The sequence below is a fragment of the Muscardinus avellanarius genome (genome assembly GCF_963383645.1).
Source record: "Muscardinus avellanarius genome assembly, chromosome: 10".
Classification (NCBI taxonomy): Eukaryota; Metazoa; Chordata; class Mammalia; order Rodentia; family Gliridae; genus Muscardinus; species Muscardinus avellanarius.
Genome location: NC_137796.1, coordinates 50624939 through 50637139, shown reverse-complemented (window position 1 = coordinate 50637139; position 12201 = coordinate 50624939). Strand labels below are relative to the sequence as shown.

Genomic DNA, 12201 nt, shown 5'->3' with positions numbered 1-12201 from the left:
TGTCTGATCCCTCTGCCACCCTCAGCCTCTCTGATCCGTGGCAATCGCACCAACTGTGCCCTCTTCTCCACGAACCTGGACTGGCTGGTCAGCAAGCTGGATCGGCTGGAGGCCTCTTCTGGTAGGAGATCGCAGGGGAGTGGGGTGGGTGGGGGAGGGGAGGGCCGCGCCACCTCACCCCTCCCACTGGCGCCGGGCAGGCATCCTGGAAGTGCTGTACTGTGTCCTGATCGAGAGTCCTGAGGTCCTGAACATCATCCAGGAGAACCACATCAAGTCCATCATCTCCCTCCTGGACAAGCATGGGAGGAACCACAAGGTGGGCCCATCACTCTGACCACAGACCAGATCCCTGGCTGCCCCAGCGCCCCAGAGCCCCTCTCCAGCCACTCCCTCACCTGGGCGCCTCTCGCATTCTTTTGTCTCAACACAAGGGGCTTGAACTCATGGCTCTTCAGTGCATTCTGGGTCACAGATTACTGTTGTTACATCTCTGAGATTTATTTATTTATTTATTTATTTATTTATTTATTTATTTATTTATTTTGTGCTACCAGGGGTGGAACCCAGGGGCTTTTGTATTTCCAGGATATACTCCCAGACCTATTTTTTTTGTGTGTGTATGTGTGTGTGTGTGTGTGTGTGTGTGTGTGTGTGTGTGTGTGGTACTGGGGTTTCTGGAATCCCTTCTACCTCCGGGCTACACTCCCAGACCTCTTTTATATTGTTACTTGGAAACAAGGTCTCTTAATCCAGCACAGCTGCCTTCGAACCTGTGCCATCCTCCTGTCTCTGCCTCCCAAGCGTGGGGATTACAAGCGTGCGCCACCACGCCCAGCCTCCCAGACCTATTTTATACTTTATTTGGAAACAGGGTCTCACTAAGTTTCTGAGAGCCTCACTCAGTAGCTGAGGCTGGCTTCGAACCTGTTGCATCCTCCTGTCTTAGCCTCCCAAGCACTGGGATTACAGGCGTGTGCCACCACGCCCAGCTCTTTCTGAGATTTTTTTTTTTTTTTTTTTTTTTGGTGGTACTGGGGTTCCTGGAAGCTCTTCTACCTCCGGGCTACACTCCCAGACCTATTTTTACGTTTTTATTTGGAAACAGGGTCTCTTAAGCCAGAGCAAGCGGCTGGCTTCAAACCTGTGCGATTCTCCTGTCTCTGCCTCCCAAGCACGGGGATTACAAGTGTGCGCCACCACGCCCGGCTTTCTGAGATGTTTTTAAAAATTTGAAATTTTATAGCCTTTGTGGGCTGCATCTAGGCTCTGCAGCTCGCTACAGACCCTACCAGTCCCTACTGCAGGATTTTTTCTCCTGGTCTTCTTCCTCTTGTCTCAGACTCCCAAGTATTGGGATTACAGGCACACCCACCCCCTACGGCATGATTTCTGACCATTTCACACACTTACATCCTCTGCCTGTCCCCCGAAGACACGTTTGCAACCCCTGCTGATCCAAAATTTCATCTGCATTCCTGAATCTCTCACTGAAACTTTCTCTCTGTCCTTTGACCTCTTCCCTCACCACTCTGGTGTCTCCTTTCTTACGTTGCTAATGCTTTATCTCAACCCATTTGACTCCCCAGCTTCTCACTGACCCTTCTCTTTGACCCCTGACCTTTCTCTGTGGTCCCCAACCTTCTATCTCACCAACCTCTTTCAGGCAGAATCTCCATACCCTGTTGACACCCTAACCTTGCCTTCTGGCTCCCCACCTGCTCCTCCCATAACCCTCCCCTGCCCTGGGGGCCCCCATTCCCTTTGGCCTCTGACCTTGATCTTGACCTCCAGGTCCTGGACGTGCTGTGCTCTCTGTGTGTGTGCAATGGCGTGGCCGTGCGCTCCAACCAAGATCTCATTACCGAGAACTTGCTCCCTGGCCGCGAGCTTCTGCTGCAGACAAACCTCATCAACTATGTCACCAGGTGTGGCTCCTAGCCCCGGACCTGGGCTCAGGCCTCCCACCCCTTCCTGACCCAGAAACTCCAACCCAGGTGGATGTCCCTTCCCCCATCTCCCTCCTCGGAATGTCCACCTTGCCCAGCTCACCTTGGCTCCCCACTCCTCTGTTCTCTCCCCTGAGCTCCATTTCTACCTCTATCAATTTCTCCCTTCTTGTTTTCTTTTTGTCTTTCTCTGTTTCTGTTTCTCTCCCATCTCTCTTCTCCATCTGTCTTTTGATGTCTGTCTGTCTGTCTGTCTCTTTTTCCCTCCTTTCAACCTGTCTCTTCTGACTCATCTCTCCTGCAGCATCCGCCCCAACATCTTTGTGGGCCGAGCTGAGGGCTCCACGCAGTACGGCAAATGGTACTTCGAGGTGATGGTGGACGAGGTGGCTCCATTTCTGACAGCTCAGGCTACCCACCTGCGGGTGGGCTGGGCCCTCACCGAGGGCTACAGCCCCTACCCTGGGGGCGGCGAGGGCTGGGGCGGCAATGGGGTCGGCGATGACCTCTATTCCTACGGCTTTGATGGGCTGCATCTCTGGACAGGTACCTAAACCCTTCCAGGGACCCTCACTCCTGATTATTGACCCTAGAATTCCCAAGACTCTGACCATACACCTTGGGGTCCTTGGGATCCTGACTCCCCGAAGGGGCAAGCTTTTGACGCCCTATTCTCATTTCCCAAGACCCTCACCCTAGAGCCCTGAGCTGGCTTTGACTTATTTCCTCATAACCTCCCAAACTGTGATCCCAGAGGAAGTATAACCTCTGACTCTAGAAATCCCAGAAGACTACTCAGATTATTAAATGACCTCTGGTCTTTGACTTCTAACCACAAAGGTGCTATCATTCTAACTTAAGGAGGACTTTAACCTTTGGCCAAGCAGCTATCAGGATCCTAATCTCAGGGGAACCCTGATTTTAGCCCCTAATTTTAGAGCTATAGACTATTCATGGGAACGCTTGCCTTTTGGGGTTCCAAGATCCAGCCCCTGCAGGATCTTCCAATATTTGTCCCGTGTCACTTGATATCATTGGTTCCATGGGACCTCTGACCTCTGACACCTCCCTGGTGACCTTGGTGCAGGACATGTGGCACGCCCAGTGACTTCTCCGGGACAGCACCTCCTGGCCCCTGAGGATGTGGTCAGCTGCTGTCTGGACCTCAGTGTGCCGTCCATCTCCTTCCGCATCAATGGTTGTCCTGTGCAGGGGGTCTTTGAGGCCTTCAACCTTGACGGACTCTTCTTCCCTGTCGTCAGCTTCTCAGCTGGTATCAAGTGAGGACTTCACCCCACCCAGTGTCCCCAGAGAGACTTCTCCAATCACCCTAGGACGTCCTATGAGGCCAAGACACAGTGCTCTATCCTCACGACCACCTGGTGGCCAGAACCCCTATGTAAAGGTCCCAGTGACCTCTGCGTGGTCATAATATCCTCAAATTCTCCCAAAGCGCATGTCTTTCCAGTGACCTTTAAGTGACCCAGAATTCCACAATAACCTTCTAATAACCACAGACTTTACCAGTGATGTCCTAGTGATCCAAGACTCTTCTACTCACTGGCCAATAACCTCAGATTCCCACAGTGGCCCCATCCTTTTTCAACAACTGCTTAGTAATATTAGCATCTCCCAATGATGGTCTAACAGCTCTCGTCTTGCCCAGTAACCACCCCATAACCCAGTAAGTGCACAGACTTCTCAATGATCTAATCCTGTCCCAGTGACCCTAAGCTCCGAATGTCCAGTCAGTGGAAATTATGGTATTTTATAACAGATTGTGATTCCTAAATGACCTTGGTTTCCCCCAAACCTTCCCATATTCCCAGATGCTCTGTTGACTGGGAGTCTCCTCCAAAGGACTTTCCTGTGGCCTTACAATAATGGGAACTCTATCAGTATAGACCCTCCCATACTTAACTCTCCCATGGCCCTACGCACATTTCCTTTAGGACTCTCCAATGACATTCCCTTATATTCTTTTGACTTTTCTTTCTGATTCCTCTATGACCTCCACAACCCTATGATTGCCCAAAGACCTCAGGATTCCCCCAGAACCTCTCATGGATCCCAGGATTGCTCCCTTATCCCCCACTGACCATGGCTCTCCCCCATCCCCATCCCATTCTCCTCTTCCAGGGTGCGGTTCCTTCTTGGTGGACGCCATGGTGAATTCAAGTTCCTCCCCCCGCCCGGCTATGCCCCGTGCCATGAGGCTGTGCTTCCTCGGGAGCGGCTCCATCTCGAGCCCATCAAGGAGTATCGCCGGGAAGGTCCCCGGGGGCCCCACCTGGTGGGACCTAGTCGCTGCCTCTCACACATGGATTTTGTACCCTTCCCTGTGGACACCATCCAGGTATGCCCGCCCTTCAAGGGCTTCCTAGTAAGCTTTCTTAGGAAGGCTTTCTTAGGAAGCAGAGAGGTAGGGAGCCAAGCTGGAAGGTAGGCACCCTATTGTTTAACACATGGGGGAACCTGAGGCACAGAGGAGGCAAAGGACTCTTTCAAGGCAGCATCCAATTTCAGAGAGTCCTCTCTGTGGCCCCACAAAAAAGGATTGCTGCCAGATCTGGTGACACATGTCTATAATCCCAGTACTTGGGAGGCTGAGATGGGAGGATTGTGCAGGTTCACAGCCAGCCTCAGCTACTTACTGAGGCCTTCCTCAACTTAGTGAGACCCTGTTTCAAAAGAAAGAATAAAATATAGGACTTTGGGTGTAACTCAGGGGTAGAAAGATCCTGGGTTCAATCCCCAGTACCGAAAAAAAAAAAAATAGTGCTGGGGTGTAGTTTGGAGGTAGAATGCCCCTGGATTCAATCCCTAATACCATACACACAAAAAAGGATTGTTATTGCCCTCTATTTACAGTTGAGGAAAGTGAGGCCCAGAGAGGTTAAGCAACCTGTGCATGTCACACAGCTGATTCGAGGCCATGAGGTCTGATTCTGAAGTGTGTGGTCTTACCCAGTACAATTTGCTGGGCATCTTCTCTATCAGGCCTCTCATGGTCCTCATATCTCAATCGGGACCTCCCACTCTTCCCATGAGCATGTCCCTATAGGAGAGAATATGTGGTATGATTGGTTAAGAGCTTAGAATAGAGCTGGGCGTGGTGGTGCATGCTTGTAATCCCAACATTCAGGAGGCTGAGACAGGAGGATCATGGTTCATGGACAACCCCAGCTACTTAGTGAGGCCCTTTGCAATTCAGTGAGACCCTGCTTCAAAATAAAGAATAAAAAAATAGGGCTGGGGTGTAGCTCAGAGGTAGAATGTCCCTGGGTTCCATCCCCTGTTTAAAAAAAAAAATATATATATATATGTATGTATATATATATGTATATATATACATACATACATACATACATATACATATATACACATACACACATGCATATTTATTTATTAGGCACCTACTGTGCACTGGACATTTGTATAAACTACAACATAACATTGAGTATTCTACATAAATGGTTCGTTGAATCCTTAAGAGGCAGGTGTTAGGGGTTAAGTATTGGTTATACAGAGAAAGCAAAGGACTAGTTAACACACATTTCCCGAGCATCTCCTCTGGGGTGGGGTCTGGTTCTGGCCTGGGTGGGCTGGGAACTCAGTGGAGACTGAGATGGCCCGGCCCTGCCCTCGCAGAGCTCCCAGTCCCCAGAGAGACAGACCTAGTATCAGGTGGTCCTTAGTTCTGATGGCCCTTGCTCATCTGGGCCTCAATACTGGGGCCAAGAAGAGGAGTGGGGAGCAGGGCTGAGGCACACCATGAAAGGGTGCTAGGAGCCCTGTCCAGGACCTACTGGGTTCTTAGGAAGAGGGGTTGCAGTGGAGGTGGTGATGGAATCTCAGGAGGCTCATGAATGTCCCCTGCCCCCAGATTGTCCTACCACCCCATCTGGAGCGCATTCGGGAGAAGCTGGCAGAGAACATCCATGAACTCTGGGCGCTGACTCGCATTGAACAGGGCTGGACCTATGGCCTGGTGAGGGGCTGCTTGCAGCTGAGAGGATGGGGGCCCGGGTGGGGGGAGTGGGAGGAGGAGGATCCCGGGATGTAGGAGCAGACCCAGGTGAAGGTCAGGGGTCACAGTCTGGGAGTGCTGGGGAGAGGGAGGGGAGCTGAGGGACTGACTCCAGGGCTTCTCCAGGTTCGGGATGACAACAAGAGGCTGCACCCGTGTCTTGTGGACTTCCACAGCCTCCCGGAGCCTGAGAGGAATTACAACCTGCAGATGTCGGGGGAGACGCTCAAGTGAGGGGGGCTGGGGGAGCAGGGGGCGGGGCTGACTGCTGGTGGGGAAGGGGGTGGAGGGAGACAGAGAAAGCGATGAGAGAAGGATGCAAGAGAGACATTCCAACAGACAGACAGTAAAGGAGGAAGGCAGATTATGACGGAGACAAAAAACCAACCAGAGAAAGGCAGTGATAAACCTGGAGTAGCGGGGCGCCCCTATAGTCGCAGCGCTCAGGAGGCCAAGGCGGGAGAATCGTTTGAGCCCACGGGTCTGAGGTCAGCCTGGGCAACATAGCGAGACCCTGTCCCCAAAATAAAAGCAAGAAAGGTAGCAATGGAAAGACACAAAAAGGAAACAGACAGGAGAAACTGGTCACAGTCAAGAGGTACAGAGAGGAAGAGACAGAGAAAGGCAGAAGTCAGACAGACTAGGAGAGCTGGGGACAGAGATGCCGAGAGAGACAGAGCAAGAGACAGACGCAAAAGGGGCAGGGAGCGCTGGGGGCTCTGATCTTGTGTCCCCCTCCAGGACTCTGCTGGCACTGGGATGTCATGTGGGCATGGCTGATGAGAAGGCGGAGGACAACCTGAAGAAGACAAAACTCCCCAAGACGTGAGCACTGGGGGCTCTGGGCCTGCCTGGGAATGGAGGGGAGACTAGGCATGTGCCGTGAGGGCTGGGGCCACCAAATGGCCTCACGGAGAGGCTGAGGTCAGAGATGAAGGCACCACCGGTGAGGATGAAGGTTATAGGGCCAGATATCTGGGATCAGAAGTGAGCGCCAAAGATTGAGGAATTAGGAGAGTGACTGGAGAGAGCCTGGCCTGTGGGGTCTGGGCTGCCCTGAGCTGGCTGAAGTGACCACTCCATGTCAGAGGCAAGTGGCCAGTGGTTGAGAGAAAGAGAATCCACAGGTTTCCAGAGGTGTAAGTAAGGAACTCTATATAGGTGAGGGATTAGAGGGCCTGCGTTAGAGGTCAAGGACCCCAGTCAAGGAGTTTAGAAGTCATTAGATCTTGCCGGGCGTGGTGGCCCACGCTTGTAATCCCAGCATTCGGGAGGCTGAGACCTGAGGATCGTGGTTCACGGACAGCCTCCGCTACTTAGTGAGGCTCTCTGCACTTAGTGAGACCCGGTTTCAAAACAAAAAACAACAACAACAACAACAAAAAATAGGGCAGGGGCTATAGCTCAGAGGTCGAATGCCCCTGGGTTCCATCCTCAGACCCCCCCCACACACACACATACATACACACACACAAAGTCATTAGATCTGGAGTAAGTAAGAAACCCCAAAACTAGAGATGAAAGGTTGAAGAGTGTCAGGGTCAAAAATAAGGCTCCAGCCAGGCATGGTGGTGTGTACCTGCAATCCTAGTACTTGGAAGGCTGAGATAGGAGGGTTGTGGATTTGAGGCCAACTCAGCAACCCTCAGCAAGTTGGTGAGACCCTGTTTCAAAATACAAAAAGACTGGGGATATATCAAGGAAGTAGAATGCCCCTGAGTTCAATCCCTTGTATCCAAAAAAAAAAAAAAAAGAAAGAAAGAAAGAAAGAAAAGAGAAAGAAAAAAGATAACCCTAACCCTAATTCATAATCAAAATGAAGGGGATATGCCGGGTGTGGTGGTGCACACTTGTAATTCCTGCGCTTGGGAGGCGGAGACAGGAGGATCACACAGGTTCGAAGCCAGCCTCGCTGGCTTAAGAGACCCTGTTTCCAAATAGAATATAAAATAGGTCTGGGAGTGTATCCAGAGGTAGAAGGGTTCCATCCCCAGTACCATAAAAAAAAAAAAGAAGGGGATACAAAAGTCAGGGGTCAGTGGTGTCAAAGCTCTTGCTGGGGGTCACAGGATTCTAGAGTCAGAGGTCAGGGGTTTTAAAGCTTATTCTAGGGAATTCTTGCACTCTGATAACAGAGATCAAAGGTCAGAAATCCCAAAGTTCAGGACTAAGGATCTTGGGATCCTGGGACAAGGATCAGAAGGCAGAGAGCCACCAGGCTGGTGGTGCACGCTTGTAATCCCAGCATATGGGAGGCTGAGACCGGAGGATCATGATTCGTAGCCAGCCTCAGCTACTTAGCAAGGCCCTTCACAACTCAGTGAGACCCTGTTTGAAAAAAAAAAGACTAAAAAATAGGTCTGGGAGTGTAGCTGGGAGGTAGAATGCCCCTGGGTTCCATCCACAGTACTGAAAAAAAAAAAAAAGTCAGAGAGCCTAAAGCACAGAGCTCAGAAGTGGAGAGGAGAGCCGGCCATCCCACATGCCTTGCTGTACCCACAGGTATATGATGAGCAATGGGTACAAGCCAGCTCCGCTGGACCTGAGCCATGTGAGGCTGACGCCAGCGCAGACGACACTGGTGGACCGCCTGGCAGAGAATGGGCACAATGTGTGGGCACGAGACCGCGTGGCCCAGGGCTGGAGCTACAGCGCTGTGCAGGACATCCCTGCACGCAGAAATCCTCGCCTTGTGCCCTACCGCCTGCTGGATGAGGCCACCAAGCGCAGCAACCGGGATAGCCTCTGCCAGGCTGTGCGTACTCTGCTGGGCTACGGCTACAACATTGAACCACCTGACCAGGAGCCCAGTGAGCACTGATTCCTAGCCCCTATGCCTGACTCCTATCTTGACCCTGACCCCTGACCCCTGACCCCAATCTCTGATCTGACTCAGCCCCTGAATGGGCTATATCTATAACATTGAGTGGTCTGATAGGCCAGTGAGCCCTGACCCTTCTTGTCAACTCCAACTCTTACCTCTCACCACACCCCTGAACCTGATCTGACCACTGACCTTGATCTGACTCATCCCTGCCTGGGCCATGTTTCTGACACTGAGCTGTCAGACCAAGTGTCCAGTGAGTGCTGACTCAACCCCTGACACTAATTCCTGGCTTCCACACTTGACCTCTGGGCTCTATCTATAACATGGAGCCACCCAACCAGGGACTTAGTCTCTAACCCAGCCCTCTAATCTAATCCCTGACCTTTCATTGACTCAGAATCTCAGCCTTGACCCCTAATCCTGACCACAGTCCCAAACCCTCAGTTTAACTTCTCACCTGAACTGCAATTTCTAACCCCTCCTGACCCTGATTCTACCTCTGACCCTCTAGTCCTGTTCTCAACCCTTGATTCTAAACATTGACTTTAATCTTGACCCTTAACCTCAGACCATAACCCTGACCAAGTCACCCGACTTTCTCCCTCTGTTTCTGTCAGTATCTCTGTTCTCTGAGAGCTCTAACCATACTAAGATGGGCATCTCTCTCAATAGAGTTCTACCTCTTTGACTAATCCAAGGTTCTCCAGTTCATCTCTAACACCAAGAAATTGTCCCTCTTCTTCCCCATTCCGCAAGGCCCTCACCTTCTCTGGTCTCTCCCACCAACTTCTCGATGTCTTGGGATCCACTTCCTACCCAGCCTCTCTGACTCTACCTGGCCTCGTTTGTAGGTCAGGTGGAGAGCCAGTCTCGCTGGGACCGGGTGCGCATCTTCCGGGCAGAGAAATCTTATGCGGTACAGAGCGGCCGCTGGTACTTCGAGTTTGAGGCGGTCACCACAGGAGAGATGCGCGTGGGCTGGGCAAGGCCTGAGCTGCGGCCTGACGTAGAGTTGGGAGCTGATGATCTGGCCTATGTCTTCAACGGGCACCGCGTGAGTACCTCCCTGAGCTCCACTCTGACAATCCGTGTGGTCCCTCCCACAGTCATATGCTCTAGCCCTGCCTGTCTGTGCCTCATTCTGTATTCATCCCTGTATCTACCATACTATTCACCCATCCCTCCATCCACCCTTGTCTACCCATCCATCCACTCACCATCCATCTATCCATTCCACATTCATCTACCCATTCCATATCCATCCATCCATCCATTCATCTATCCACTCATCCATCCACCTACCCATTCATCCTTTCATTCATCTATTTATCCATCATCCACTCATCCATGTATCCACTTATCCATCCATATGTCCTTCCATCCACTCATCCATCTATACATCCATTCATCCACCCATCCCCAGTCCATCACCCACTCATCCATCCATCACCTACTCATCCATCCATCCATCCATCCATCCATCCATCCATCCATCCACTCACCCATACATACATATATCCATCCAATCTATGCATCTACTTGCATTTTCTTTCTTCCCTCTATCAACCAATGTGATATCTTCACTTTCCATCTATTTTCCATCTATCCAAGCACCCATCTTCTCTTCCATCCATCTCATTATTTGTGGGGAGCCATTAAGGTTTTCCCCTTTAAGAATACTTCTGACTGTCCTTTGCCCAGAGCCAATAAGGTTTGGGGTCATGGAAAGTTCAACGTCTGAGAGAAGCTCAGGTGAAATTGATTGGTTTGACCGTTAAGCGCACAGGTGGTGACGGCACAGGCTTAATTGGTTTGACCGTTACACGCGTAGGTGGTGACGTCATGAGGGTTGGCTGACCGGGAGCGGTATAAATAGGACGAGAGCAATAAAACCAGGATCGGTCAGTAGAGATATTGACCCGGGAGTGTACTGCCAATCCTTCCATGAGAGAATGAAGTATTCTATGAATAAAATTCATTGAATAAAATTCTTTTCATCCTCACTCCTCTCTTCAGAACCCGTACTTTTGCCGGCAGGCTCCGGCAATTATTCACTCATCTGCCCTGGGGACTTATATGGGTATATATGGGTCTGTATGGAGGACACTGATAAATTCATTTTTCCTTCCTATCCTTTACTTGCTGCTGTTCCTCATTCCCCATTACTATTTGGTGGTCTGCACAGCTCCAGCAGAGAACCCAGGCAGGAGAGAGGATAAGACACAGAGATTTGTGATGAAGGCAATTTCAAGGATTGTGGATGAAAATTTGGGGAAAGATGGGGGAAGCTGAGTGCACACTTGCAATCCTAGTATTTGGGAGGCTGGGATAGAAGGATCGCAGGTTTGAGGACAGCCTACAATGTAGTGAGACTCTTCACAACATAGCAAAACCCTGTTTCAAAACAAACAAAAATTTTAAAAGGCTGAGGTGTAGCTTGAAGATAGAATGTTCTTTGGTACAATACCCAGTACTACAGGGGAAAAAAAGAAAAAAAAAAAAAGATGGGGGACACTATGGGGTCACTCCTCTTCTGAAGTATATACCCTGAACCTGACTCGTTGCATGTTGTCTCCGTTTCCCTCTGTCCCCATTTCTCTTTGGGTCTGTACCGTGTCTTCTCCTGGCCTCTTCACAGGGCCAGCGCTGGCACCTGGGCAGTGAGCCATTTGGGCGTCCCTGGCAGTCGGGTGATGTCGTCGGCTGCATGATTGACCTCACAGAGAACACCATTATCTTCACCCTCAATGGCGAGGTCCTCATGTCTGACTCAGGCTCCGAGACAGCCTTCCGGGAGATTGAGATCGGGGATGGTGAGGCCCCTTCACAGACCCTTCCTGGCCTTCTCTGTCTCATCTGAACTTTCTGCCCTCTGTTCTCCCATCCCTTCCACAGTGCCTCATCCCTGCAGCTGCCCCCTCCCTGCCCACCCACTCACCTCTGCCCACCCATCCCCTTCCACCAGGCTTCCTGCCCGTCTGCAGCTTGGGACCTGGTCAAGTGGGTCACCTGAACCTGGGCCAGGACGTGAGCTCCCTGCGGTTCTTTGCCATCTGTGGCCTCCAGGAAGGCTTCGAGCCATTCGCCATCAATATGCAGCGTCCAGTCACCACGTGGTTCAGCAAAAGCTTGCCCCAGTTTGAGCCCGTGCCCCTTGAGCACCCTCACTATGAGGTGAGGACCGACCTCCTCAGTAATACGTTCTATATGTCTCAAGCCTTGCTCTCACAAGTCTTCCATGATTTTCACGTCAGTTACACAAACCATGTAGAAGGGGGGGGGTTGTTAGGATATTGGACTCCCAGGGTCATCTTTCAGGGTAGAACTTTGGCAAGCCACACCTGTCTGAGCCCCAGTTGCCTCTCCTATAAAATGGGGGAAAGAAGAGAGAGACT

General features: G+C 51.2%; 1 protein-coding gene across 2 annotated transcripts in view; it reads left to right on the top strand.

The window, feature by feature from the left end:
• RYR1 (ryanodine receptor 1) overlaps positions 1 to 12201 on the top strand; it is a gene marked incomplete at both ends in the record, with an annotated part of 159744 nt that overhangs the window by 29237 nt on the left and 118306 nt on the right. For both annotated transcript variants that reach the window (XM_080704165.1, XM_080704166.1), the window contains 13 exons: positions 26 to 121; positions 201 to 319; positions 1795 to 1928; positions 2254 to 2495; positions 3037 to 3229; positions 4089 to 4305; positions 5836 to 5940; positions 6106 to 6209; positions 6721 to 6804; positions 8482 to 8789; positions 9658 to 9860; positions 11445 to 11619; positions 11772 to 11980. In XM_080704165.1, the coding sequence (XP_080560291.1) occupies positions 26 to 121; positions 201 to 319; positions 1795 to 1928; positions 2254 to 2495; positions 3037 to 3229; positions 4089 to 4305; positions 5836 to 5940; positions 6106 to 6209; positions 6721 to 6804; positions 8482 to 8789; positions 9658 to 9860; positions 11445 to 11619; positions 11772 to 11980 (2189 nt within the window). The remainder of the gene's footprint in view (positions 1 to 25; positions 122 to 200; positions 320 to 1794; positions 1929 to 2253; positions 2496 to 3036; positions 3230 to 4088; positions 4306 to 5835; positions 5941 to 6105; positions 6210 to 6720; positions 6805 to 8481; positions 8790 to 9657; positions 9861 to 11444; positions 11620 to 11771; positions 11981 to 12201) is intronic.